General features: G+C 39.3%; 2 protein-coding genes across 3 annotated transcripts in view; one reads left to right on the top strand and one right to left on the bottom strand.

The window, feature by feature from the left end:
• dpydb (dihydropyrimidine dehydrogenase b) overlaps positions 1-3,741 on the top strand; it is a 101,067-nt gene extending 97,326 nt beyond the window's left edge. Inside the window, exons 21-23 of the mRNA XM_079451670.1 lie at positions 1,602-1,751; positions 2,143-2,283; positions 2,680-3,741. Of these exons, the coding sequence (XP_079307796.1) occupies positions 1,602-1,751; positions 2,143-2,283; positions 2,680-2,844 (456 nt within the window). The 3' untranslated portion in view covers positions 2,845-3,741. The remainder of the gene's footprint in view (positions 1-1,601; positions 1,752-2,142; positions 2,284-2,679) is intronic.
• Positions 3,742-10,890: 7,149 nt separating this feature from the next.
• ptbp2b (polypyrimidine tract binding protein 2b) lies at positions 10,891-21,362 on the bottom strand. Of its 2 annotated transcripts, XM_079453068.1 has the most exons (15): positions 21,221-21,343; positions 20,575-20,605; positions 20,355-20,415; positions 19,986-20,158; positions 19,686-19,829; positions 18,050-18,211; positions 17,826-17,936; positions 17,341-17,539; positions 16,942-17,001; positions 16,181-16,296; positions 14,232-14,265; positions 13,626-13,718; positions 13,322-13,538; positions 12,988-13,065; positions 10,891-12,873 (listed from the first exon to the last, which is right to left on the bottom strand). In XM_079453068.1, the coding sequence occupies exons 1-15, from the start codon at positions 21,226-21,228 to the stop codon at positions 12,744-12,746; spliced, it is 1,617 nt and encodes a 538-aa protein (XP_079309194.1). In that variant the 5' UTR covers positions 21,229-21,343; the 3' UTR covers positions 10,891-12,743. The 2 variants fall into 2 exon arrangements, with proteins under 2 accessions (XP_079309194.1, XP_079309195.1); XM_079453069.1 differs by lacking the exon at positions 16,942-17,001 and having other exon boundaries at positions 21,221-21,362.
• Between the last annotated feature and the right edge of the window lie 4,695 nt (positions 21,363-26,057).

Below are 26,057 nucleotides of genomic sequence, written 5' to 3'. Positions count from 1 at the left end.
CTCTATCTCTCTGTCACTCTCTCTCTCTCTCTGTTACTTTTTAAAGAAAAGAAGATACAAGTGTGAAGTTAGACATGGACCGCTAATAACCAATTCCTCTTTCGCTGTTTTGATTTTTGAGTTACTTCTGTCTGGCCGTGGTGGAAATGAAGGGTTACAGGCGGGTTTTGGATAACAGCTTTGAGAATATGTGTGACTGGGAAAAAGCTAGACTAATTTAAATGTCCTCTCATCAGGTCGAAAGGATTTGCCGTGGTTTGAATGTTGTTGAAAACTGTTGTTTTGCTGAGAGAGGAATTTCAAGAAAATGTGGTGTTTCTTTGAACGTTTCAGCGAATATGATAATTGCCCTTCATTCATGAAAGACCATTTATTAAACTTGAAAATATCAGTTATTGGAAGCGGTGGCCATCAGCAACCCATAAGTCCATTTCCCTCAAATTACCATTCATTACCATTTTAGTGTCAAACCATTAGTTTGACCAGCTAATCCTCGCAATTACCGGTAGTATTATACGATTTCCTAACAATTCATTGCAGATTGTCTTTATGGCTCCATTAAAAGCATGGCTAATTTTGTGGCGAACTTGATTTCTCGTCAGCGTAGCCGGCATTTCCTGTTGAAAGGTCTTTGGAGAGAGAAGACTCGAGGCTTGTTTTATGACCAGCTCTCAGGCTCAGTGCGTCGGTATGGAGGTGTGACTGTGAATATGAATAGTCTCTTTAGCCCCGCTGCTCTGGAGGGTCACGCGTGTGCAGGAGACTTGGAGGCGCAGATAGAACTGCGACCACTTTCGTTTTAAATGGATGTGGGACGTGATCGCAGAAATGTTTTAAGCACGCCTTCCATTTTGTTTGTGTAAAAACAAATTTCTTTAGGGTTTATTTGGATATATGGATATGAATTCACCTTCAGTGTTTGCTGTCATTAAAGTGGACATACCAGTAAATATACATTTTTACACGAAATAAATTTATATATACAATTAGATATAAAATGCATCAAATTTTATGTTCTTTTTAATGAGGTGTTGATTATGGTGTTTACTAACAAACATTTGCAGTATTTCTAGAATATTTCAACTGTAGAGAAATCTGAGCATGTAAAGGCTTTTAAATAAACGTATTTAATAATGATGTCTGAACGTTAATGATAATGAACACTTAATTCTGATTGGTCAGTTGCAGCAACCACTAAAACCAATAATACAGGGTAATCTGGGTACTGCTAATCATCTTGACTTTACAAATACTTACTTACAAATAATTCAATTATATATATGCCTGATTAATAACATAACATTATATTAGAAAGGAACAAACCAAATAGCATGTTCGTCTTGTTGGAACTTTGTATCTTGCCTTAAAAAAATCCTCAACGAAGGTTTGTATTTGATACAAATTAGCTTATGAAATATTTTAAATCAATATTTCATCTCTACTTTGCGTCAGTGTCCTGATCTAGGGGTTTATTCTGCCACAACATACAACTTGCTGTACATCGTTGCTTCCATTAAACTGAACACTTTCAGCGTTCATCTACAAAGAACATCTCTAAACAAAAAGCATCTTGTTTCTTCTGTAATCCTTCTGTCCAAAAGAGTTTGCCAAGCTTTGGACCATACCTGGAGAAGAAAACTCAAGCCATTGCAATGTACAAGAAGAGCCTGATAGACCCCAGCGACAGTGTGGCCAGGGATGCTAATGCTGATAGAGTTAACATCCCCAAAAAACCCATCCCTAGTGTCAAGGTAAGATTACAACTTCACATTTCAGCATTCTGCTTCAGAGGCCTTACAAATGTGCACTGCTTACACAATATGTAGTATTTATGCTGTATTACCAAAACATACTTCTGTGTTAAACTTGAACAGACTGCCCTCGATTCATCTCTAAAGCTCTCTTATAGCACATGGAGTGTTCCTCCTCATAACATTAAAAGGCTTTATTCCTCGGGGTGATTATGCTGTGAGGGGTCTCGAGGAGGAAGTGGAGATCACAAACTAGCAGTCAGACATCAAAACCTATCTGCTCCTTCTAGCGCTGATTTAATTAAGCTAACTTAAGACTGGAACGCTGCCTTTCAAACTGTGTCTTTCAGTTTCTTTCGCTGTTTAATCCCCTCCTCTCGTCTCCTTCAAGGATGTGATCGCCAGAGCGCTAAAGCACATTGGTGCGTACCAGGATCTGGACAACCTAGAACAAGTGCAGGCCCTCATTGATCCGGAGATGTGCATCAACTGCGGAAAATGCTACATGACCTGCAACGACTCGGGCTACCAGGTAGCAACACGCACATTATAGGAACTACAATCAGATAATTAGATGAAACGCCGCCTCGATTCATCCCATCACATTTTGTTTCGAGAATAAAAGTGGTTTGTTTTCCGATTATATGTTGTGTTTTGAGGTCAGTCTGTAATAGAGTTCACCGCCATTCAGGTTGGTCCTTTATGTTTTCAGTACGGGGCCAGCAACTGAAATTAATCAGGCTTGGTAAGCAAAGACGAAGGCCAGCTATTTACCTTAAAGAACGACACTGTTGTCCTGGCCGCTGTCATTGTTGCTTTTTTTCTCAGCCCTGAAAAGCTCTCCCAAGAGAGGGGAAATCCTCCTATGGAGAGTCGATAATTGCTCTAATGTAATAGCTTTTTCCCTCCCCTTTCTCTTCTTTTGCAGGCTATTAAGTTTGACCCTGAGACACATCTTCCTGTAATCATGGACAGCTGCACCGGCTGTACTCTCTGCCTGAGCGTGTGCCCCATCATCGACTGCATCAAAATGGTTACCAGGACAACGGCGTACGTGCCCAAGAGGGGCCTGCCTGTTAATCCCGTTTGCTAAAGCACACTATGGCTCCACCTGACCGGAGAGAAAAGAAAGCGAGGGGCAGACGTCTCATTCAGAGCATTCGATTCCACTTATAATTGCTGTGTGAAAAATTACCTTTATTATGAAAACGAGTAATTAGCCAGCACAAATAATTGCCTCGTATTCCCAAACCGGTTATGAAGGAATAATTGCGCTGGAACAAAAAGAGTTGCATTATTTCGAAACAACAAGAGAGAGCTGTTGTTGTATTTTCGCTCACCCACTCTAAAGATCTAGCAATCAAAATTGAAATGGATTGATCGGGATGGCTAAGAGCTGTTGTTCCTTTGATATAAATGGCAGTAAACAGATACCATTCCAAGAAGTTAACTAATGAACAATATTGAAATCAAGTGAAAAAAAAGATTTTTTTAAAACAGCAATGAATTATTAGAAAATTGTGAGTATGAAATAATTATGCGTGAGGCATATGTGCTTGTGTAATGTTTGTTATTGATTCATTATATAATTATACCATAAGAATTTCTTTGTTACGATAACCAAACAATCTTTTTTAAATGCTTTTGACTGTGAGCTGTAATTCAACGTAAGGAAATCTCAATAGTTTAATTGCAGTTATATAATGTCTAATTATTTTGACTTTAGAGAGAACAGCTTTACTTTTAGATAAAGAGACAAACCAAAGATTCAGATTGTATTTATCAGAATAGCTCTTTTAATGTCTCAGTTGATTTGTTTTGCTGTACAAAGCATTCGATGCAGCTACCACGAACACTCTGAGATCTAGACACTCTCTGATATGTTAATATGATGTTCTTATAATTGTTACATCTGCAAATAAACATCCGGCTGGGTAGACTGGAGCGGTCTGTAGATGGACTTAATTAAATTGCCAGCATTTTCATCTCCAAGATACAGAGCGTTTTGTGTTTGAAATGTTGGAAAGCGCTGCATTTGAAAAACGGTAGCCAAACATGTCTCGAGTTATTTCATCATTTATTACAACAGCACAATAACAAGGGATTAGAAAGAAAATTGGGCGTCCATAAATCTTAAGTTTGCACTGGAGCTCCATTAATTTGGCCACTACTTAACTTGCTTTGTAAAAATGTTTGCTTCTGAAAAATTAGCAGCCGAGCCAGGCGAAATGAGAAGGTTCAGCAAATTTACTAAACTCCCTTAAGCATGCTCATTATTGACTGCCAAAACCCCGTTTCAACAACTGAAATCGTGCACGCTTTTCCAAGAGCAGAGTTTTGATCTGTTTACACTAGCCTAGCCTTTCACTGATTGTTATTCAGTTGGACTGTTTTTATTCGCTACATGATGCCAATTAAAGGGACATGTTTACACAGCACATCATTAGGTCAACAATGAAGCAAAGCTTGATGCTTATTACAGTAAGTCATTGGCTAGAGTTGCACCAACTCACCAGTCATACGCCACCGTACATCAGCCCACTTCCTCTCTCTGATTGCAATTAAGAAATGATGTGCCTGGACCAAGGCCAGCCGTGCCAGGTTAAATTATTCATAAATGTTAATAAGAAGAGCGAGAGCACTCCCTCTTTTCCTCCTCCTGCTCTCCCACATAAGTGCTGTATTAGAGAAATAATATTGACCTTTCCATCGGAACGCCCACATGCGACACCAGGAAGCTACTGCTCTATCCTAATTTCCATGTTGTTTCTGAAGGCATACTGAGCGCATGCTTGAGGACATGCTTTTCCTTTCGTACACTAAGCTAAGAAAAAGCGTTTCTGGAACCTTAGAGTAGGTAAATATTGATGTCCATTAGGAAGCAATAATGGGCTCATTATGTTAATTCACACGGGGCTTTCCTATGGCACGTATAATTTTTTCTTCAAGGAATCTCGATTATAAGCAAAGGAATAAAAATTCACTTTAGAGGTGAAAAACTTTCATGGACTTTCTGATGTCAACCTATGTTAAATGATGATTCTTTACATATAAAATTCTGATTATACTGCACTTACTCATCCTCATGTCATTTTTAAACCTTTACGTTAGAAAGAAAGTTGGTAACCAAACAACATCGGACCCCCTTGACTTCCGTCGTACGCAAAACCACTGAGACATTTTCTAAATATCTTCTTTTGTGTTCCAGAAAAGAATACAGTCACATACAGGTTTGAATGGTATAAAAATGATGATTTTTGTGTTAACTATCCCTTTAAGTGTAAGTTCGTAATGTTTACCAGAAGATGGTACCATGCTATGACTGTTTCACAGCTAAAACTGCAACTATGGTTTCATTTCACCTCAGTAACCCCATAACTGTGTTATATTAGATCCAATGGTCCAAGTTGGAAATCTTCTAAATTGTATATACGTTGGCTATGTTATCTAATGGCCTTCATCCAGCAGTGCTTCCAATATACCAATGCCACTAACGTTCTACCAACTTCTGCAATCATTTTTTTCCAAATTCACCCCATGCCGACCCTGCTCTCTACAGGTGTGAACTGTCCGTTGAAAATTTTAATTTGATGGCATACTCAGCGGCCGTTACCCTAAAGTTGTAAATGTGACTATAATCATTAAAGCTATTAGCAAGGCGAGAGCGAATTGGAGCCACCGGTGAGTGATCTATAGAGCTCGTGACCTCTGAACTAGGCTAATTGGCATTGTCAGGAGGCTGGCAGAGAGCCTTTCATTTCACTCCGCTATAAAAGCATGGAGAGGTGAGAGTCAAATAACCCTGAGCCACAGCGGCCAATGATTAGGTGCTTCACCGTGGGCCTAGCATGAGTCGAGTGGAAAAAATCACAAAGCAAACACGGTTTACTGGTTATTTACTTTGCTTTTTCATTAAATTATTCTATAGTTTGCTTGTTTTCAATTAGCAGGTGTTTATTGTGTTTATATCTGAAATATAACTCATTAAAACAAAAATTATTTTAAATTAGTTTATTGTTTATTTAAATGTTGAATAGTATACATTAGGTATATTTTTGTTGGCCAACCCGTAAATTAGCGCCGCACTGGTGCAATGCCGAGAAAATCACCCCTACCATATTATGCACCCCCCTTCCCCACAATGGTTAGGTTAGGGTTACTATTAAGTGTGGGGGGAGGGGTTAGGATTAGGTGTGGGATTAGAATTAGCCAATCAGAGAGCCATGTCATTGAGGGGGGTGCATAATATGGCGTGGGTGCATTTCTCAGCACAACACTTGTTCCTTGGAAACGAAAGTCAACAGATTGAACACATAGACTCAAAGAACACAAAAACCTCTGTGATTTACAAGGGATTATGATACTGTCCACGTCAAAGGATGTAGTCGCTTTTAGAAACTTGTTAGCTACTGCCGTTTTTAAGACACAATAAAGCTTTAAAAAGTGTGTAAACTAGGGGTGTAATGGTTCTCGGTAATTTTTTTAGACCTGAACAGCACATGTTGCTGTTTTAACTAAACTGATTCAATTTAAACATTTAAGTGCAAGGTTATGCACAAGAAAATATTGTTGTCTTTGAAGTCTTGCGCTTAAACAGACAAATTCACACACGAAGTAGGTCAACATGCCCCATTTGTCGAGTATCTTAAAAAACATGACAGGTTATGTCAAAAACAATGCATGTGTACAGTAACATTGCGTTCCTCTTAAAGCGACAGCAGCATGCTGTCTGTTTGTTAAAAGTCAAGGAAATAACTCCTTGCTTGTGACTCAACAACTTTTGTATCTTCAATTATGATTCATCTTTATTTAATTTGTATTCCATTAAAAACTATTGACCTTGTGGGGCAAAAAAAGTTCTGTAATGCGAACTTGCTTCCGAGTTTTGGATACAAGAATACATGATCTCTGATAAATACTAAAGTTCTCGTGGTATTTATAAAGGCTGCACGTCAGGACGTCGTTTTCCCACAATGCGTACACGCAGGCGCTTGCAGGACGCAACAATCGCCCTTGTCAGTGTTTTCAATACAGTGGCTTCCTCCCAGTCATAAAGATATAAACTGTTGTTTTCTGCTTTAATTAAATTAAACTGGTGGAGCTAGGATGTCTGTGGAACACTGGCCAATGCTAATCTCATTTCATCAGCCATTATGTCGCAGCTCGGTCCTGACCTGCTCTCCCTATGCATGCCAGAGTTGGATCCAGAATGATTCCAAAATGCATCTCCCTACCAAGCCTTGGCACACCCCTTCAGCTTCACCGCCGCCGTTAAAGCCATCGCGATTCAGGCTTAGCACCATCTCCCGCAAGGCCGTCTTCAGACTTGACTTCTTTTTTGAAGGTGCTAGCATCTGTTTTACATTATAATAAGTTTTAACACGGCCTAACCGTGATTTAAAAATAAAACGTCCTGGGCGCTTTTTTAAATGCCAGCGCCGGTGTCTTTTTCTGTAGCTCAGAGCATCTTTTGAGGTTGAAAAAAGTTAGACCTTTCTGGAAAAAACGCCCTACGTCAAGCTCTTTTTCACAGCTTACCAATGGCAGAGACCATTTGCCATAACAACATTCGAGGAATGTGATAAGTCAAGAAGGTTCAAACTAGAAAAAAATAAATGGTGTCAGAAACGCCCGTTGGAGCAAATGTAAGTTTAATTTTCACTTTCAACAACTTCTGATGTCACTTCTAGCGAGAAATGAGTATTGTAGTTTTTAAATATGTGATTAGTTATTGCAAATATGCTCTCCGTTTATAATTAAAATCAAATAGACTTCCGTTATGCTGCCTGTTTCTCTGGGATGATTTCGTGCACAGACTCTGCCTCCGAGTCCGAAGTCATGGCGTTCGGCTGCTATTTGTAACCAAACGCTGACAGCGATTTCTTGAAAAATAAGTCAAATCTAAACTTTTTTCTAAAAAGTTGTCAAGTCTTAACACAGCCTAACTATTTGCATTTCCTCAGTGGGCGAGAAGTTAACCTACTGTAGGCTACTGTCAGTGTAATGAAGACTCGAAAGCTTCCTCTCTGACGCTGGTCGGCCTTTCCCTGTCTGCCTGCGCTTAGAACGGCAGAAAGCAGATGTTAAATGATGTTCCCTTGACATATGCAATGATAGATGGTAATGGAGATGATTACTTAAAAGGGGGATCAACTGGTCTCTAAGCTACAGCCTATCAGCAGTGCCGGCCGCAGCAAAAAAAGTATGCGAGCCTCAACTGTTGCTCCTGGATTTCACCAGATCAATTGGATTTCACAGTTCATGAAAGCAGATATGATCCGATGGCAATCCTCGCTCGCCATCGATCCTTACTTTAACAATGGCTACGAAATAGATTTTACAGCACTGTCAAAATGAGCCCAAAATGAGGGATAGCTAAAATCAAGTGTTGATCAAGTTAAACTTGATTTTATAATTTAGCAGTCAGCATCGCCACTGGGACATAGCGCTGAAGGTTTATTGTTGAAAATAAGTAGATCTTTAATCGGGTCTGCATCGAATCGTGGGGGTTTCACCTGATCGTTTTTCTCATCAAACCTAAATGAAGCCTACATAGGAGGCGAAGAGGAACTTGATTTTGTGATATATTATAACACACAAGACAAACGTACTGTTTTTTTGTTTCCTTCTCGAGTATCAGCGAGTCAAAATTTGAAACGTAATATTTGAAACTCGAACATTATTGAGGTGCAAACAATTCCGGTAAAATGTTCTAGCTTTCATTCTGTGATCCGAGTTTGCAACCACATGCCTCGCATTCCCCCTTTTATAAATATAAATATGTCTTGTGCAGGCTGAGGCTTGTACAACGCAGATGAGTCAAAGACAGACAGTATTGTATGAATCACATATAAACCTTATATGTCCTTGTTTGTGCTTCTGTCCTTGATACTTATAAGAATGCATTCTGGCTCTAAAGAAACATTGTTTTTTGGACTGAAGTCATATTATAAAATGCTGACAGTGTCTTATGTACTGTGTACCAAACTACCTAACAAAACTGATTATTAGATTAAGCTGTCACTTAGAATGAAAAACAGTCCTGCAAAGCATCTCTCCCTTTCTTTGTGTATCAGGGTAGATGGATTGATAGTGATATATTATATTATATCATCTGGCAGACCAAATCTGCCTGACTTATTCTTAAGTGAATGTTAAAGTTGTCCTGCTGGAGCCATTCGAGTATGCATGTATACTCCATTCTTCTGATGAACTAAATCAAGCTGATGTATGTTGCATTGTGTCTGTGGTATAATTCAATTATTTGGAGAGTGAAATTGAAACATTGGTGAGCTCTTGTCCACTGTAAATGTTTTGCAGCTTACAGCCAACCTCCTGAGTTATAAATAAATGAAAGAAAGAAAGCCATCACATCATTTGCATATAGATAACAGCCGTTTGATTTGGGAAATCACTGGGATCATGGGAGATTTGGCTTTAATCTGTGAATAAACTTCCCATACACATTTTTCACTCTTTATTTTTGCAGCTCTAGATATGTCGGAGTGCGTAAAAAATATGTCGTTTTGCAGGCCAGAGTTCAGCTGAGCCTCCGAGTCGAGCTGTGAATGTAATGCAGACGATACCATGTTCTGTCCTCACCGACTGAGCCATTCTGTCATACACTATGGATATACAAGAATTCAACACAATATCTAAACAGGCTTACACAAACTCTGCTGTACATACTCAACATCGAGCTATAATAGTTTTGTTATATAACCATGGCATGTTCAAATCTTGGAGAATGAGTAAAATTGTCAAAGTGACACATCTCTCAACAGGAAGTGATTGAAGGTAAAATCAAGTAATATATGGAGAACAGTTAGAGATGTATTTAATATATGGTGAGCCATGGAGTGTGTTGACATTTGGGTCATAATTACGCTATGCTAATTAAATCTGCTGAGTATCAGAGAGCTGTTTAATAATTCAAAGCCAGTGCAACCTCTAATACCAATGGCAATTTCCCAAAGTAAAGACAGTGGAATGATCATACTTGTCTCTCTTAAATATTTAATTCTCTTTGGGAAATCATTTTGACACTCTGACCTACAATGGCTAAGAAGGGCAGGACAATGACACTATTTCTGTGCTTACAGTGGTATACCTGCTCTCAACCAGAACGGGCATGTGGAAATGTGAACACTCCGATTTAGCGCTGCATGAATTTCCACTGTAGACATCCACAATTCTGCTATATTAATATCAGATGCTGAAGATATCTACACCATTTGGTATGTTAATCAATGCTATGAGTTTTTTAAGCTTGTTCACAAATGCAAGATCGTTCATAGCGGGGAGAAACAGCAGTCCTTTTCTGCCAGCGTGAACAGTATTAAAGTCTACGCGGTGGAGTTACAGATGGCCTCGCGACAACACAATGGTCTTGGATTGCTTAAGGGAGCTTTGACCTTCTCATTTCACAACACAACAACAAGATCCCAACACTGGGATTCTAAAATTTCAATTAGCAAATGTTCCAATGTGGTTTGGAGAATGAATTAAGTAAGGGATAATGTACAGGCAGCCGGATGGTATATCAGTAATAAGCACCGAAAGTATGATCTTGTATCACACTGAAGGGGCTTATTTCACGATAACAGCCAGTTGCTTTTACATTATCTCGCTTATTACACGGCCAAAAACTGGACTCAGAATGTGATTTTCCGAGCCCCTAGACGCGAGTGGCCAATCAGAATCAAGCATTTCAATGATCCGTGTATTAATGCTTGATAAATCCCTCTCAGTTATTGTTCTAAAAATTCTAAAATTACTAATTTGTCTCTAGTCTACAGTATAATCAAGTTTAATATTTGTTAAAAATTAGTCAATTAAATGCCATTGAAATGATTACACTATTGATGTAGTAGCACATCTTGCAGTATAATAGTCATGTATGAGGTCCCAAAGTTCCTGATTTGCCAAGGCAGTTTGATGCCGTCTTTACGTCCAAACTGCATAATTTCTTTCAGACTTCAAACTGCTGTTTTTAGAACTTGTGGGATGTATACTGCTACTGACCACTCATGGCGGTTCTTGGTTTACTGTAATATTATAAGACTTTTAATGTTGACAACCTTATTGTGTTTTTAATGTCAAAATCTGAATAGGCGTTGTATAATGATTAAATAATATCAGGCAGCGACACAATTTATTTTCATTTTAATAGCAACAACATTCTTAACAAAGATCCAACTTCATTTAATCTGTACATAAGACTCGACCTGTGTTCATGTAGCTCAATCGGCAGAGCATTGTGTTGGCCACGCAAAGGTAGAAAGTTGAAAGCCCAGGAAAGAAAATTACTAAATAAATGCATCGATCAAATGCAAATGATTCGAATTAATGTGTCTGCCAGATGTAGTGATAATGTAAACTACACATTTACAAAATGTTGTTATATGCACAAATATAAAATGACAATGATGGCATTCTAAATAGTATTGTAGCACATAATTTTGATTATTGCACAAATTCCAATTTGCCTTAGCTATTCAGTGTTTCCCATTCAATCAAATTTCTTAAACAACCCTCCCTAAAATATAATTGATGGGGATAAATATCCCTAAGTTTTCTATAAAGATATAAGATTAAAGTAGACAAGAGTGATCTGTCATAGATCAAAAGTACAGAACAAAATAGAGTAGTAAATTGACAGGCTGCAAGTGCAAATAAAATTAACTTTAACTTTGTTTTACTGTGTATCTTTTAAGGTATGTTTTTACATTAAGGCAAATTATTTTTCCCAGCCTAGACAAAGAGCATGAAAAAACAAAGCTAAGTGAGATACAAAGGACAGCAGAGGAAGAGAGAGACAGCAGAGAGGCAGAGGTGAATGCAGAGCGAGAAGAGTTTATTCAGCATGCTACAGTGTAAAGCACTTCACCACACAGGGACCGTCAAGCACAATCTTGGTAGAAAAATGAACTTTTAATTGTGCCACGGAACTTTACATTCCTAAAGATGTAAAAACTCAATTCATGTAGAAAATGTACAGAATGCCCCCGCCCCCCTCTAGTTCCCAGTCTTAAATCACAAAAAGAAATTTTGCAAAAATAAGTGTTACAGAGAGGTCATAAGTGTGGGATTCTCCTTCAAACAAGCACAAAGACAATTGGATCATTTAAGTGACGTCTGATTCTTTTGTTCAATCCATAAAAATATTCCTGGTTGACTAAAACTGTTTTATACAAACCAGAATAAAGTAAGACTAAAGGCACATTTACTTGGTCCCAACAGTCCCAACAATAATGTGACATCACAACGTCAAACATGGTCAATCTGACACATGCAACTGCCAAGATCCATCAGCACATGCTTCGATAAAAATCAGATTCCATAAAAACAATGGTTCAACAAATTCACTGAAGCAAAGGTGAGTGGAAAAATATCAAAGCAGGTCCTACATATTACACACTATGTTCCCCACTGTCATTGTTTTATCACAAGTTTCAATCACAGAAAGTACTTCGGGGTGCCAGATCAAACAAACTCACTAGTACGGCCCCAAATAAAACAAAAATATACAAAGGAAATTTACAACTTTGAGTATATTCCATCACAATCGGCCACTTTTCATCAAGCACAGTTCTGTAGATCATAAATAATTGAGCATTTGCCTTTCGATCAAAGCAAGCGAATTACATCTTTTGAGTTGGATTTAAAAATGGCCATTGGGCAAGTTATCACACTACTACTTTCAAAACAATGTGCCTCAACTTCTATTATCTAACAACAGGAGCAAAAAAGATGACACTATTTTGCTAAGTAAGGCACGTTTTTGTCATCCTTCCTTAATCTACTGCCTTTTGAGAGAAACAGAACAACAGCTGGCCAAAATATAAACATTAGGAGCAAATACAGAGCGAATGTTCTGTTTAACAGATGTTCTCACTGGCATTTTTGATATGGCATTAAGGAATGACTCGTAAAAACAAATTAAATTGAGGCTCCTGGGGGAAAGAACGAAAAGACAGCACCGGATGATCTTCATATAGTGGACTTTGAGAAGGACACTCTCAGGCGATGACCACGACCCATATCATAGTTGTGAAGGTCGATGAGTGCCTGAATTGCCTCTTCCACTGTGGCCATTTGCAGCAGAGCCATTTTGCGGTCCCTGCGATTAAAATCAATAATGACTTGGTGTCGATGGTATAAAATGGTATTATGCATAAAAAGTATGGGTTTATATTAACAAAGTGGCTCATCAAGGAAGGGGAAGGGTTCTTACTGGAAAAACTTGAACGCTTTCACTGTTCCGCCGGAGTTTGAGAAGAGCAGTCGTAAATCGTCCTCGGTCACATTCTCACTAGAGGGGAAAAATAGTTATTAGAAATTCCTCACAAAGTAACATATTGTCATGATACATGAACCAATATAACAAAAAAGACACTTGAAATGTAAGAAAAGGCTGACAATTATTAATGCAATGAGAAAGGTACCCCTCACTCAGTTTTCAGAGCCATTTTACAAGCGGCTCCTCGTTCGATTTTAGGTGGTATCATCAACGAAGTGTGCGCTTAATCTTGTTCTAGAAAACGTCTCACCGTCTCCTACATACTTACGGGATGTTAGAGAGATGGAGCGTAGCTGAGGGGGGAAAGATGTTTTGGAAATTCTTAGATCCAGGTTTCTTGAAGCGATGCAGAGGAGAACTGGTAAAGTCTTTGGTCAAACCCTGATCATCTAAACCCTCTCTGGGCAGCTGTACTGTCTGGTGTTTGGAGAGGGTCACTCGAATGATCTTGCCGTACATCTTCTGCCCATTCAGATGGCTCATTGCTAGACAAGAGAAACAGAAAGGGATTTATGTAAGATTTGCTTGAATGACAACATTTCAGCATGTTGTTAAGAACATGTCAGCCTTACCTAACTGGGCCTGGTTTCCATCTGACATTTGGATAAGGGCACTGTCCTTCTTATTGTAAAGGATCTTCACGCGCTGCACGTCACCATAGACACCTTTGGTTAAGCGAGGGGCAGATGGAAGAGGGAGGGGAGGAGTAGAGGAGTGAACCAGGAAGGACAAGTTAGTGCTTCAGAAGCTCCGTTTCTGACATGAAAGGTGAAGATGATATACAAATCTTCCAAATTATCTACACCAAAGAGTCCAAAACAGTGTTTCTAACAGACACAACTTATTCTGATACGCCCTCAAAAACAAGCTCATGGTATATGGCAAAGTTAAAACAAAAGCCTACATGCAAAAGAATCCACCATGCATTAATATAAGCTGTACATGAAGAGAGACAGATAGAGCAAGATAGAGACAGAGGCTTCAAAAGCCAAGGAAAAATAAATAAAAACTATTCCATTTTAAATTTGTCATATAACTAACAAATTAAACTGGAAAAATGTTACACTAGTGCCAGATTATGAACTAGCCCTTAAATCACAAATTAAAGAGAACAAAAACTGAAATTAAATAAACAATAGATAAACAAAAAAAGAGGTAGATTGCTAACGATAACATACCGAAGAGGGTAAACAGACTTTGGGGCGTAACCATCTTTAGAAGGAGAGAAGAGCAAGCAGCATAAGACAGGAAGAGAGAAGAGTCGAGGTAGAGCGGAGATGAACAGATCATCCATAACGGAGGGTGGTTTCCCGTAGAATGGTGAGGTGGTCATGGAGCATGGGTCAAGGCAGTTAATTGGGGCAAGTTGGTCCGAGGAGGAACGTTTGTTTGGTTCAGGCACAAAGCATGAATAGGTGGAGGGTGGGGAGACAGAAAAAGGGATCAGAGAGGGCCAACCAATCACAGGGGAGCAACAAAAAAGTAAAATAATAAAATAGGGAGAATGACAGGGAGAGAGTGTGGGGTAAAAAAAACACATACACAAAGGATAAGGTTGGAAGGGGGGACAAAAATAATATACAGGTCAGTACATAGGAAATGCAGGAGTTTGGTCAGAAAATGGCAGGGTTCTCTTTATCTGTTTCTTCTCCCGACTATTTTTTATACTGTGCCAAGCGTAGTCACCCGAGACTGATTGTGGGCAGGGCACATTTAATCAACCTAAATGCAGCACAGAAGTGGTGAGAGGAGTACAAAGCATGCATGTGGAAGGCTTTAGTATGAGAAAGCGTTAGATGATAAAAAACAGCCTATAGCTGTAAAGGCGCAGAGCCATGCAGCATGAAAACCACCTTGCAGAGTTATGGCATCAATAGAGAGCACGTCATGTTGAAAACTCGACAAACCCACAAGTGTTTGGGGAAACAAAAACCATGATGGGTAAATTACTGGGACACTTCAGAAAGACATTGAAATCATAGCGAGAGAGACTTTGAGACATGATAGAGGCGGGTGGGGCTACCACGTTTCATACCAACTTTGAATAGCTTAGAGAGAGGCAGTGGAGCATCAGGAGAAGAAGAGAGAGATACAGCTTAGAGAGAAAAGACAGTTAGATATTACTTCCAGACAGAGCGCTCAAGAAAAGGTGCAAGAGAGAGAGAGAGAGAGAGAGCGAGAGAGGGGAGAGATAAAGAGAGAGTAGAGACAGTGATCAAAATTTGCACAGAGGAGAGACTGCAGAGAGACCCTCCATTTTGACGAGAACCTTACTGAGAATGCTTTCAGTATATTTCTGCAAGTATAAATGTAAAAATAGAGAACACAAAGCTACAGGTTTCAATTCATTTACAACTTATCAACTGCAAATATACTGAAATAACATTAAACAGAATACATGAATACATTGAGGATGAAAATGAGGCACAGGTCACTTTGTGGTAATGTTAAGACAAGTCATATGCTCATTGAATGTGTCATCATCTTATTCGGGTTTTAAGTGTTAACATTCTTGACTATTCTCTATCACCACTTTGAGCAGTTAAACTCAAAATGAACTTTAAGGGACACTCAACAATTTTTTTAGCATCAGCTTCAATTCATCCAGCAAGACAGTCAACACTGTAATGTTGTTTATATGGGAACACTGTTTTAGGTATATGATAATGCGTTTAATAATTTTTTTAATGACCACTGTCCATAAGAAAAGCTGTCCCCATTGGCCAATATAACTCCAATATGTAAATTGAATTGAATGACAGCATAGAGGGTGTTCACAAAACAGCAGAATTACAAATACCACTTATTTTACACAAAATACTTTTCAAGTTTACTATAACATGACCAGAATACCGTTAGACAGGCATGGTAATCTGCTCTTGGTAATATTGTCAAAATATATATATATTTCAAAAAGTTCATCTTTATGTTGTTTTAATGCATTTCACACTACTGCTATATGTCATGAAAATGATGATAAAACACAGTTTCCCCCAATGGACTCAAACATGTTGAGGACCGAACATACATAGACATACAGTGTATCAGTGACCTGATTGATACAATGAAAAGACAGTGAACAGAGAGAGCAGGGTGTGTGGTGGCTGTGTTATGAGAGTGCACTGACCTCCTCGTTGAGATTGCTGACCAGTAGCACTCCGCCAGGTCCAGAATGCCCCGACAACGCCACCCTTCCGGCTGCTGCCGCCGCCGCTGCCGCCGCGCTCAGAGGGCTGATGGCCCCTACAGCGTGAGAGAGAAAAGGAGAATGGAAAAACCGTGTCAGCCACACCGCTCAGAAAAGCCGACAGCTCAGCATCTCCGCTGGATCTGCCCTCTGGCCATGCAGTCTACCTGTCTGCACACAGCACATCCCAGCCAAACACCACACACCAATGGCAAACCCACATTCCAGAGTCGATATCTGCAGTTAGCGGAATCGCTATCTGTGTGGATTTCACACAGACTGGCACTCCGGAGCCATATCCGAAAACAAAAAGCTTTTCGCATCCCTTTTGCTCGTTGTAGTCAGCCGCTCAACAGGACGTTCAGCTTTAGCTTGAGGAAACTGGTGTTTGTCAGTTTGGATTGCCAGTCTGTCTGAAATCCAGGCTCCTAATTAGTGTGCATGTCAATCTATTACGTCAGGCCCATAATGCAGAATGGAAGGGCTTATTGTTGCAGCTTCAGATTTATGCTTTGACAAATAGAGACACTGTTTATGAATCCTGCATGTCAAGTCAGGACAAATGGTTGGGGTGGTTTCAACATGAAAGCCCTGCCAATTCTGACGGCACTGGAAAACTCCCTGTCCTTCAGAGGGAAGTGCGCATACAAGTAGGGTTAGAAAACAAAAAGGACAAATAAAGTAAATGGAGACATAGGTACCTAGAGAAGATGGAAACCCTCCACCACTAGAGTAGGAAGTTACCATTCCAGAGGGGGTACCTAAGGAGAATGCGTACAGTCAAAGTCTTACGGGATGAAACACAGACTGGGGGCCGTGGAGACGGCAAAATCTTAAAGCAAAGTGTTTGAATGGCACATCAATTAGATGGGATTGAGATTCAGGCACCATTGTCCCATTTTCCACAAAGAACTATGAATCATAATAAAGGGGAAGCATTCACACCCCTACCCTGCTCTGCTCTGAAACTGAAGCTATGCAGGCAGAAGATGGTGATGTATGTCAGAGAATGACAGGGAAGGTGGGTCTTAAAAGGTGAGACTGGGAAATGATTTTGTGAGTGGGACACACGAAAGGGTCATTTCCGCAATGAGCCTTACCGAGCAAGGAGGTGGAGTCTTTGGTAAGAGCTGCAGCCACAGATGGGTCCACTGGTGGCTGGCCGTCTCCTGCAGGAAGCTCGGGCCGGGTGTAATCCCGACTTTTGTCGTTGTTGTACTTTACGTTTAGGTTGACCAGTTTGGAGAAGTCAATGCGCAAAGTGCAGCAGGAGTTGTATATGTTCTGGCCATCCAAAGACTTTATAGTGGGAAAAACAGAAAGACAAGAAATCATTTGTTATTCCATGATGGGAGTGAAAATGAATAATTACAGCACATAATGTAGGGCACTGGCTAAAAGTAATAAAATGTAATGACAACTGCAGTCATTTTATCACAGAAATGAAAAAATGGTTATAAAGCAACATATGATTGGATCCTAATTTGCCTGTGGTCATAACCATCAGATTAAAAATCTCATAACAGTGCTTTGGCACGTCATTACACATTTATGGAGTTTGCTTTGGTTTCAATTCTCCCCTTACCAGTTTGGCCTGCTGGGCATTCACTGGATCGCTGAACTGCAGAAGAGCCTGGAACTGATTATTTTTGGTAAATGTGATTATCTTCATGACCGTCCCAAACTTGGAGAAGATCTATGGGAAATCAGTACAAAGTCCAGTTAATTCAGAGACACGTGTGTAAAACTACGTTTGACATGTATTTTAAACTGCACTTTTTTCCAGATGGAAATGCATGTGACATTGACCTGCTGGAGGACGTCCAGGGTGACTGGGTAGAACATGTTGTCGATGATTATTCGCAGCACTGGACTGGGTGCGGGCGTTAACACACTCTCGCCCGCCGTATCGGAGCTTGGAGAGCCACCCTCCTGGACAGCTGACACTGCCTGCAGCACGGCTTGAGCCCGCTTAAATAGAAAAACAGCAAGGGAAAAAGAGGGCGATTCACATTTCGCGTCTAAAACCACACGGAAAACGTACTGCTTTCTCCTTTTTTCCAAGGAGCCTAGGAGTTTGCACTCCCCCGGCATCTGTCGTTGCTAAGCAACCATGGCCATGCTAGCCTTTGAGACGAGGAGGTGTAAACAAAGGATATATGGATTATGCACTGAAAATACCTGGCAATAACTCTGTTACTAGATTTACATGGATTAAAGTGAAAAAGGCTAAGGCATATGCCTTTAACCAACACTTTATCTATATAGTCCAGACCAGAGTGTTTTGAGGGGAGATGTTTTTAAGTAGAACATGGCGGTTTAAGTGATTTAAAACATGCACATGCAGTGACGTGTCAATAGGCTTGTTCGACTTGATGCTGCGCTGCGATTTCCGACAGGTGGATGACATCAAAGTTCGGCGAGAGCGATTTGAAAGCAAAAGTTTATGATTTTATGATCGCGGTACTTTGATGTCATCCACCGGATCTTGCGGAGCCGAAACAAGTCAAACAAGCTTCTGCGCACCAGATGCAATGTCACGTGATGTTAAAACCGCCTCTCCATTTCCATGGAGACCCTGGACTACTTAACATGCGACACACTGCAGAGCCACAGCAGCTGTATGACTGATGTATTGCTTTTACGTTATTTAAATTCTTTACTCAAATTTCACAAACTGTTAACGATGTCATGAAATATCCGATATTCCGATTGTCAAATATGTGCATGTGAATGTGCTTTGTTGTTTAACATTTTACAATAATCGCATTATTTGAGCTATAAGGATTTACATAACGTGAATTCATCCACTTATCTCAAAATAAACAAATGTAAGTGCCTGATGAACTGATAGAAGAATAAAGTGATCTTAATTGCTTACATTGCAGATACTGTGTATATGATGTGAATAAAACTCTGTCAAATTATATTTGAGGAGATTGTTATTGCAGTTTCCATTGACATCAGTGTGTTGTTTACAAACTCTTAATGTATTTTGTACTTGTAGGCACGTTTAACGTTATATGTATGAAGCCTAAATATGTATTATGTGGTTGAAAGCACTGCATAGTTGTGATATGTGGCAGAATTGAGTCTGTATCTGGCTCAGTGCTAGCCAAAGCGCCGAATGTTCTAATCACACCGGTGTGCAGGTACACTTCAAATGGTTACAATTATGAAAAGGTAGTGACGGAGAACTTTAATCCAGGGTTTTATTTATGCTGTGATCATTTGTGTCTTCATCTTCACTGAGCTTGTGAATATATTGGTTGGTGACCAACCAACGTGCTGCATTCCGTGAAGTTGAAATATTTTCATCTCTGTGCGGCGCCGACATGGCTAGAACCGCATGTGGATCGCGACCGCTTAGCTCCCTATTTCAAATATGAATGGCCCCTTAAAAGGCATAAGAAACCATAAAAAAGACGAGGAATGCGTTTCTAACCTGGTTGAGAGCACTGTCAGTCTTGAGCTCTTTGTGGTTGGAGTACTGAATGAACACTGGGACATTACGCACTTGTGGTGTAACAGCTGTGTAGTAGTTCACCATGGTAACAGCTGCTTCCTCTGTTCCAAGCTCCAAAAATGCCTAATTGATGGAATGAATCCAAAATGAGACAACATACCGAATGCATGAGCAAACCCTTGTTTATCCAATTTCCCAAAATGGCAACAATCACTTTAGGCAGCTGAATTGAATTTCAGCATCCCACAACACGGGCTGGGTTTAACATTCCACACATACCTGGTTTTTGCCTTTAAGCATCAGAATATTGGTGACCTTTCCAAAAGGCAAACCAAGGGCAATGACCTCAGTCTCGGAAACCTCATTTGGAAGTTTCCGGATGTGAATGACTCGAGACGGCGGACTGCCCATGCTGTCCTCCACCCTCAGTTTTTTACTGTCATTTCCGTTAGCTGTCAAATAAATGACATGCAGCATTCACATTTGTTTTAGCGGTGACAAGTTTAGTTGACACAATATAAAATCCTGTGTATTTGGTACTTTCAAAATGCTTTAAAATCCTATACGTAAGCATTTTAACTGACACCACATTGACTACCAATTAAGTTAAAGGGACTAACTGTTGATGTCTATATCGAAAGCTCTTACCAGTGACTGAAGAGTTTGGACTGTTGTAGAGACTGCCAGACAGCAATTCATCTGAGCTTCTCTAGAAGTACACAGACATACACTGAACAATACTGTATTGCACCGTCAATCGCATAACAACTCGTCACAGAATAATATGGGCCCTAACCCTAAGGGTGTTTGCTCTCCTACATTTGTGGCATAATTTGATCAAATATATCAAGAAAAAAGAAACACGTACCTTTACACCAACTGCAACATCGCTTGCAATCCTGACAAAAGAAAATATTAAAATGCAGATTAACGGGCTACTGTGAGTCAATTTATGTCACACACAAAATACATCATTATTACAGAATACAGCCACAATACAATTTAAATATTTTCAACACCTTTTAAAGTGCGTATAGCCAGCAATCAAAGTAGTCCATAATAATAATAAACCGTAGAACATTTACTCCCAAAAAAATGAAACATTGTGATTTCACACAATAAATATTCAGCTCGAGGTTGGAGCGATTGACCCGTTATATCGCACAAAGGACACCTCACGAGCCAGTAGCAACAACAACGTTAGCTGCAAAACCAACGCAACGTAACTTCGGAAAGCTTATAGATTATTGCACGCTAATTCATGCATCTGTAAATAACACGCATGCTGTCGTTACGTCACTCTGCGTGTTGTTTAAATGTTCTGCGTATACACGTCGAAATGATCCGTATGCTAACGGTACTTGTTTTTGTTAGCCGCTGCTGGCTGATTCGTCACCGGTCCGCACGCGCGGCCTTGCACGACACGCTTACAATAGGGAACACGTTTCAAAATGCGTTTTTTCCACTCTCAAAACATCACATTTGCTCTTATTGTGTAAGCAGCGCATACGTACCCGTCCATTGCAGGGAACGCGTTCTCCACGGCGTGATTCTGACGGCAGGAGCAGAGAAGCCTTCAACACACACGTTACTATGCAAAATGGAGGAGAGCCTTTTTCACGGAGACCCCCGAACACGGCCGAACCACCGGCGATCAGACGAGAGGACGTTCAGAGCATACTGAACGAGGTCTGGGTGGCTCCACAAGTTTCAAAAGCTTTCTTTCTGAGAAAAATGCTATTATATAAGAAGATTGTGAACAAACTTTTTTTGCGTACTAAAATATGAATGATATTTGTTTTATTATACAACTTAAATTGTCTTTATTTGTGATAGATCCAATATCCTATTGGTTTACTATTATTCTTAAATGTGGATATAATATTAATAACTGTGTTATTATAAATACCAGCATCATTATATCATTCTTTGTAGTATATTATTTTAAACAGTTTCATCGGACGCACCCGCCTGACCCGAAGGATCAACTTCCAGTCTGGGTTTAGTTATCAGTCTGGCTGGTAATATATTAATGCATTTTTTTTATTTATAAACGTTTTTAATTGTATAATCATTTTATTTAATTAAACTAAAACTACTCATCATTGATTCGAACAATGTTGAAACGATCTGTATGGCCAATAGCAGTCATATATGGTCCAAGACATTATATTTGTTAAATCTTGCACTTAAGTGGATTGAACTTTGTTTTGTAACCCTTTGAGATCAATTAATCATTAAAATAAGTTTGGGCACCTTATGGTCCAAAATCAGCTTGATTGAAACGTAGTGTTTAGCTCAAAAGTCGCAGCTCAGTGACCCTTTAAACGCTGTTGAAGATTGCAGTGAGATCATCACACTTCACTCTTCTGAGAGCCCACGGGGAAAATACAATCATAGGGTGCACAGAGGGGTCCGGGCAGCTCCGACTGACCACAGATGAAAAGATGTTTACTTCACATTTCTTCACCAAATGTAACAGCTTGTCCTGAGCATCATTATATACCCTGTATTGATTTCCAATACTCAGCACATGTGACTGTTGCCTCTGGGGCCTTGGTCACCAAGTGAATTGGGAGCTTGCAGTCCTTTGTCACTGAATCAGATTATTGATGAGAGAATTGGGCCTTCTGGCTATAGTGTTTCATATAACCTTTACCTAACCCTTCCCATGTCCAACACTAGTTTGGCCGTTTGCGGAAAATTGCCATCCTTGCAGGTGTCCACTGTTTTTGTGAGCCTTGCAGAAACTAAGCAGACCTAATGCTATTGTTAAGAGGTCACAGTGTGAATATACAGGACTCATTCTGCCATGGTTACCTGATATAGCATTTCCTTAATTATTCAAACAGCGCTGCACATCTCATTTAGATTGAACTCAGGTGAACTGTTCGATACGATGCACCCGCTGACCCCACTGTAATGACTACAATCTGTTTGCCACTGTTGGTTAAAGCCTTTTACAGCTTTCTCATAAGGTCTGTATGGACCCATAGGAACGGGAAGGGTAATAACAGCAAAACAGGACCATAAAATTGGAAATAGGACTTTTCTCAAGCCTCGTCTTTGTGTAAAAGTGCCTTTTGTCAATATTCATTTCATATTAATAGAGAATGCTTCTTACCTTTTAATTATTTATTATTCGGTGTTTGAATCTTTGACTGTGACCTTGACCCTATGCCGCGGAAAAAAATTAAGAGACCATTTCAAAATAATTTTCAGTTTTTCTGAATTTACTATTGAAAGGCAAGGGTGTAACTGGTTTGAGAAGTGGGGGGACACAAAATGGGGACAATGTTTTTTATTTGAATCCCATTTCCTGCATTTACATACGTTTAGGAACTATCGTGATATGAAATCCATCAAATAATTTGCGGATGGAGGGTAGCAAGTGATTTTCTCCATAGCAAATTCACAATCACAAACTCAAAATACCTATGTTTTGCATCTTTTTTGATTGTTTAAATTGATAAAACCACACAGTTTTTTATTGTGTAGCAAAAGTTGATGTTTATGAAGGAGGAAAATGCAAGTATTGACTTAGAAACGGAGGAAAAAATAGCTTGTAAACCTCAATCTTCGGTCGTGAGGAGACGAGCCGGATGACTTTCTAAAACGCTTAACAATGTTTAATGTACCTAAACAATGACCAGGGAACCCCACATTTCTGTCAAACCTTGTCATAAACACTAGATTCTGTTAAAAGAACCAGTCCGATCATCCATTATACGTTAAAACAGCTTAACATAACGTGGCTCAAGGCAGCGACAAACTGAGAACATAAAACGTTTCTGTTATTATGTTTATGTTTGATATCAGAGATAAACAAAATGTATTTAAATTTGGTTTTCCAAATGGTTTTTGTTGAAGCTAGATTTTGGGAACTAATCGTTTAGCGCAAGATTTTTTTACGTTATCTGTTTAATAAGGGCTCGTTCTTTTAACAGATGCTAGTGTTTGTTACCAGAAATTTGGGCTTACCCGGTCGTTGTCAAACATAAGTATTTTGAGTTTGTCATTGTGAATTGCTATGGAGAAAATTACTTACTGCTGTCCATGTGAGACAAATTTGAAACTGGGGGGACACAAACAGGATTTTTGAAAAGTGGAGGAGAGTCCCCCTTGTCCCTAGTGGAAATTACGTCCATGTTTATAGGTATGTGATGTGTTTAGGAAAGAAATCATTTTTGTTTCATTCTGTGGAGTACTAACAATATTTCTCCCAAATTTAAATTGTTTCTTCTATTTGCAGAAAATGAAAACTGGAGAAACAGGTAAAAATAACAGAAAAGATCCTCTGTTTTTTTCAGACTTCAAATACTGAAAAGAAAACAAGTTCATTTTTACTTTTAAGCAATACCAGAGTAAAATCTAAAAATATTTGTATGTTATATAACCTCAATTTCAATGTCATGTCATGCTGTCTGTTTTTCAAATTGCTGTTGGATGAATTATGTCTCCTGAGGTTTGATTTTGTTGAAATTCAACAGACACTGGACTGGAACAGCAACAAAACATCTAGAAATGCTGTTTAAATGAAAAATTTAAATGGTCTTAATTTTTTTCGTAAATGTTTATAGCTTAATTTTTTTATCCTCTGTATTCGGATTCATAATCCAGGTCTTTTTCTTTCTTCTGTTTATAATGTTAAAGCTCACTGCTTTTTGTATGCAACATATTTTATCCCCTCTGATGTGACTTGAATTGTATATTGATCACATTTGTAATTGCTGGGTGAATTAAAACTTTAACTTTTTAGAAACTTGACAAGAAATTAGTACCCGCATTTAAGTGATGCACAATTACTTTTTACTTGGGATCAAATTATATCAAGCAAGGAAATTACTTATAGATGTTAATTAAAGATCTCATTAGAATGCTCAATAAAGTCTTAATAGTTCACTTTAAAGATTAAGTTGTATCCCATGCTGTCATTCTTCCACGCTCCATATTGAATCGGGTCTCACAGAGTCGGGTAAATAAATCAATCATTTATTCCAATTAGAGAATCCAGCTACATGGTCCTCTCACTTTCTCTTTGTTGTAAAGTATAAAACCAGAAAAAATGTTTATGGTCAGAACACTTTTTTCGGACATGGAATCAGTAGAAAAAAGAAAGTACGATTACCAGGTGAATACACGGATATTACACTCACAGTCTTGTTTAGCTGAGGTGGCCTTTGGGAGTGATGACTTGTGATTTCAGACGTGTCTGCTGAAATGTCAGGGCACTTCACGTTTCCGCCCTGCTTCCTTCAGCAGGCCGTCACCTCATCTTGCAGACAGGACTGTAGTGTTCAGATTTTCTCTGTTGGCATGCCACACACAAGGCTTTCTCCGCTGGGCTGTAATGGTCTATATCCACTATGTACTCTTCTTGATGAATGAAGGTTAACGTACAGTACTAATACAGCAGCTGAGATTTTTTTTCAGCAATGTCAGGCATTAAACAAAGGCCTTGGGGTAACATCCCTTGCTGTACAGTGAGTGAAGAGTTCTGTTGATTTAAACTATGCATAAGAGAGGATTTCTCTTCGCTTATGCTTCCGGAGATCCTCTGTGAATGATGCGAGACCGGTGTACGCGCAGCTTCTCCCTCACGGAGAAGTTTAGCATTGTTGTGCATTTGATTCAAAAGCTTTTAGTGGCATTTTCTCTTCTAAATGTTTAAAAGTTGTCTTTTACTTCTGGAAGATATTAGGCTGTAATGCAAACAGTGTATTATGAGAATTGTGATTTCAGATTTTACGCAATACACAGAACGATTTTAAACTAGATATTTGACAAAGATAGTCTCTCTATGATTTGTTGTGGAAAATCCACACATTTTCGCTAAATTTCAACAGACAATCATTTACATGACAGAAATGTCTGAATATTTTCTTGCTCGCTTGTTTCATGATAAATAAAGTCCAGATTGTCTTAGTTGTGGTAGCCTCTGTTCAAATAACAAAATGATGAATTCAACAGCCTGTTTCGCAAACACTTTCTTGCACGTTTTTTAAAGTTACGTGAGGCGTGTCTTGTCTCATAATTTACAACATGTAAACACGTCTTTATCTCCATGGGTGCGTGACACTGAGGCAGTTTCCATGGAGACATACGGCTAAAAAAAACGTTGCACAAATAAATCTCATTAACCTCTTCACCTCTGCCTAAGTCTCTGGAGAACGGTTCTTCACAAACAGGAGCGTGGTTTCTTCGTTCTGCCACACAAATTCATTTTAAGCGCATTGTAACCTGACAGGGTGTCACATGGGGCAAGTGCGGAGTGGCAGAGAGCTGTATGGCACGCCTGTGAACTGTGCTCGCCGGCATATGATGCCTAATGGACGTGGACTCACTTTAATG

Source organism: Barbatula barbatula (assembly GCF_947034865.1).
Source record: "Barbatula barbatula genome assembly, chromosome: 3".
Lineage (NCBI taxonomy): Eukaryota > Metazoa > Chordata > Actinopteri > Cypriniformes > Nemacheilidae > Barbatula > Barbatula barbatula.
The sequence above is the reverse complement of the archived record's forward strand: the minus strand, read 5'-3'. Positions and strand labels throughout refer to the sequence as shown.

Coding starts and splice junctions, on each gene's coding strand:
- ptbp2b (XM_079453068.1), bottom strand. Junction 19,830..19,985: donor TGCTTAAAGGCAAAAACCAG/GTATGTGTGGAA, acceptor TCCATCAATTAG/GCATTTTTGGAGCTTGGAAC. Junction 18,212..19,685: donor CTGACAGTGCTCTCAACCAG/GTTAGAAACGCA, acceptor TTTCTATTTAAG/CGGGCTCAAGCCGTGCTGCA.